This window comes from Chaetura pelagica, unplaced genomic scaffold (assembly GCF_000747805.2).
Source record: "Chaetura pelagica isolate M959 unplaced genomic scaffold, ChaPel_1.0 scaffold453, whole genome shotgun sequence".
Lineage (NCBI taxonomy): Eukaryota > Metazoa > Chordata > Aves > Apodiformes > Apodidae > Chaetura > Chaetura pelagica.
In genome coordinates, this window is record NW_009952879.1 from 113,911 (window position 1) to 117,872 (window position 3,962).

Sequence of the window (3,962 nt, forward strand, 5' to 3'; positions counted from 1 at the left end):
CTGCCACTGATAAATGATAGAGAAAACAAAGGCTTTCACTGCCTCCTTCCAATAAATCTACCATGCCAATTGAGCAAAAAATCAGCATCAGAGCAGAGGAAGCTGCCAGGGCTGGTTCAGCCTCAGCACACACCTTCTGTCACTGAGAGGCAGGAGAAAGGGGAGAGTTCCTTCTTGGAAGGCACCTGTTCCTTTGTTCACCTCTTTACTGACCCTCTGTGCTGCAGTGGGCACAGCATGGGTTGCTAAAGCAGCAAATAAAATAACTAGAGAAAGGTGGGTATCAGCTCCCCATGCATGTCAGGGAGTCACGGTCGCTAACTAAGAGATTTGTAAAGAGATGACCCTGCAGGTGAACAAAAAATATATCTAAAGACATAAAAGATGGGGCTGAAGCACCACCATTACAGCTAAGAGAAAAACTGGAAGCAAACATCTGCAGAATACCAAGCCAGGTGGGCTGGGAAGGATGGGGGAGAGAGAGAAGAGAGACAAAGGAAGTAAAGGCAAGTCACTGTGGATGTGTTAAGTGCACAATACGAAGCAAGACAAGGAAAAGGAGAAGGAATAACCACCTGGAGAAGTGCTTGAAGGCCCATGCCAGTATTATTACCCTCTACACATGCTATTTTGCATCAGGAATATGAGGACACTGTGCACCACTTATCATCCAGTGCTCCATAGGGAAAAAGAGATGAAACGTTTTTCCTCTGAACTAAAGGTGAAAAGCATTCAAATTCCATAAGAAACTGCCAGGCTATATAATGAGCAGATTTGAAGCTACTTAGAGGAAACAGCATCAGAGAAGGATGTTCATCACCCTGGGCAGGCCACACAAATTAAGAGAAAGTAGAGCTGTGAATTACAATGAACAGAGACTAAATAGCTGCCTGTGTTGGATTAAAGGATTTAAATTGTCAGCTTGATGTATAATGAATGTGAAAACCCAGCACTTAATTAAATGGCACATGATAGAATAACTTTGTTATGCTTTAAACTGCTTAAATTATCAAAGTATTCCTTATATTTAGCAATTGTTTAGCACTATCTCTCTCCCTTGGGAGATCCACTAAGACACTGGTCACTTACCTTGTGTTCAGCTCTAGCAAAATATGGCAGTTTTTCTTTTAATTCTTTTTTATTATTATTTTTGTTCTGTAATCTCAATTTTCAATCACAGCCAGTGAATTTTTAGCAATGCAACATTGCTAGAAGAAATTCCAGAATGCTGCTGAGGCACAACAATGGGCTACCAGGTGTTCTAAGGACCCCACTGTCAGCACCTTGCTGCCAAACTCAGTAGCCACTAGGGACTGATTGCTCTTCCAAGATCACAGACCAGCTCCCTGCTCATCATCCCTAAAATGATTATTATCTTTCCAACCATGACTGCTCACCTGTGATGGGTCCCAGCACAGTGGGGGGACAGCAGCCTGTCCCCAGGCCAGCCTCTGTCAGGCCTGGTTTATGCCAAATAAAACCTTCAGCCTCCTCCTTATCTGCCTTAAGGAGCACATCTGCCACAGGGGAAGACAGAAACTGTTCTGCCGTTGCATTTTGGTACCAGGATCTAAATTTATTTCTCAACCTGGGAAGCAAATCTAATCGAGTTACTTTATACAGGAGGAGGACAGGTAGAGTGGAAATTCCACATGAGAGTCAGCAGGTGAGGGAGCACCACTAGGGCAGGACAGGGCTTCCTGAATCACCTTTCCAAGGAGCCATATAACACAGAAGGCCTGAAAGGCTAAATCAAGGCAATGAAGAGGACTGCTCCATCCTGTGGGGGTTGATATGAAGAAACATGACCACACAATTCTCCAGCAAAATCACCATTTTTTTCCTGATCCCATTCAACTTACCACATCCTGTTACATTTCTTGACCCTCTGGCAATTAATGTGTTGGTCACTCCAAAGGAAAAGGCTTCCTTGACTCTGGTGTCCTTGTGCACACAGGATGGTGAGGAAGAGCAAGAGATAGGACAGACCCTCCCTTTCACACAGACACAAGGAGGACATGGATCCTGGAGATGACTCAGTGTCCCAAAGGGCCACATGTGGCCTCACATGGGAGCTGTGTCACATTCACAATTGAAAACTGGAAGATAAAAAGAAAAAAGTACTTACAGCTACTGCTATTCTTCCCAGCACATGCTCTGGAATTTTTCTATAAACATCCAAAGAACCCCCTGCAGGGACAAACAAAACGTGCTTAGGTAATACAAAATGAAATACTGCCCTAGATTTGAAGTCACAAGGGTTTTCTACACTTTGGTTATTAATAAAAACACCAGCAATGATGTAACAATAACTGTGGCAGAAATAACTGACCTTAAAAGTCTACTAAACTCTGAATAAACACATGAAACTCAGGTTTCTCTTCACTCATGTTACTTATTTTTTCTGGCAGCAATAACACTCCAACTCCTTTTAGAAAACCTCCCAGTCACAGTACAGAATATCAGAACTGGAGGACTCAAAACCACCAGTCTTGGAGTAACTTCTCTGGAATAACAAAGTCATCTGAAAAAACAACAGTAGGCTTCGAAGTCTAACATATCCTAACCCTTGTCCCCAAAACCTGACGGTAACAGTCCATGGTACCTGACACAAGTGGAAGTTTGGCTGAACGTTGCAGTCTGTGTCCACACTGATGACTGAAAATTAAAGACAAGGAGCTCCTGGCTAAGTAGGTCAGTTTTACCAGTGAACTCCAGTATGGAACAAAACTCATTGTCTGGAATAACCCTGTCCAGAGTCATATGTTTGGGGGGAAGCAAGAAACCCCTAATCCCAAGGGACTGGGAAGGACATGGATGCAGGAAATACTATAAATTGACTTAAGACAGGCAAAAGGGCTACAGAAATTGCCAAGGTTGAAGCTGTTCATCTGCAGAACGAGAAGGTATTTTTTCTTATCTTCACCTGCATCCTTACACATCAAAACTAAAGGTCTGGGAAAAAAAAAAGGCCAAGTCTCTTTATTTGCATTTTGTTCTTCCTTTAAATGATTGCTGTTGCTTTCTGCCAGAAGGAGTGCACAACATGAGGCAGACCAGAGGTCATCTCCAGTATAATTCCAAGTAATTTGTGCATGGTCAGTAAACACCATCGCTCTGCGACACCACGAGGGATACATACCCTACAGGCTTCAATATTTTCAAACCAGAATTCAGAACTGCAAGCATTTCTATCCATCATTTTTTAAAATCTGAGTTAGTAGGGACAGACATCCTGTTGGCAGATGCATGTTTTGGCAGGAGCAGATGCTTCCTTACTGCTTGTGACTACTGCTTAACATGGGCTTGCAAGTCCGAGTGCAATTGCAAAGGCAGAAGAGAGGAATTTCTCATAAGTCACACAGCATGAGAGCAGCAAAGGATTTAACTTGTGGCCTTTGCTGAATGAGTGTAATACTTTTTCATCAAATATGGAAAATCAGAGAGGATACTCATGCTTAGAAATGGGGCACAGCAATCACTGGCAGGTAGTAAGTGTAAAAAACAAGAAATAACAGTCAACCCAGACCATTTTAACAGGGAGAAAACAAAATCCACCATAAAGCCCTAGAGGGCTTTAGCTATGGTCCCTATCAGAAAGAGAGAAGCTTCTCAGTGATGTGTAATGGTACACATTTGGCCTTGGAATTCTTTCCTGCCAGAGAGACTTCCCTCCATAGTAAATTACTTGCAAGATCCTTACGTCTTTAACTGAACCTTGGTGAAAAACCTGGACAGGACACAAAACGCTGGCTTGCATGAAAATCCTGGAGAGAGCAACAGACCATTGCTTGTAGCAGCAACATGATGTTGAAAGCTGAATGCTGGGAAGGGGGCTCCTGCTCCACAGACACAAGGGGACTGCATCTGTCGTGAGACACAGTGGCACAACTGCTACACAGAGGGCAGCAGTGATTATAAATTGCTGTCATCAGTATCTGTGTCCTCCCTTTTCTCCAGGA

At 43.2% G+C, this 3,962-nt stretch overlaps 1 protein-coding gene across 2 annotated transcripts in view; it reads right to left on the reverse strand.

Annotated features, from left to right (window-relative positions):
• Positions 1-3,962, reverse strand: part of MAP2K5 (mitogen-activated protein kinase kinase 5) — a 127,025-nt gene that overhangs the window by 76,689 nt on the left and 46,374 nt on the right. For both annotated transcript variants that reach the window (XM_009995278.1, XM_009995277.1), the window contains exon 12: positions 2,129-2,190. In XM_009995278.1, the coding sequence (XP_009993580.1) occupies positions 2,129-2,190 (62 nt within the window). The remainder of the gene's footprint in view (positions 1-2,128; positions 2,191-3,962) is intronic.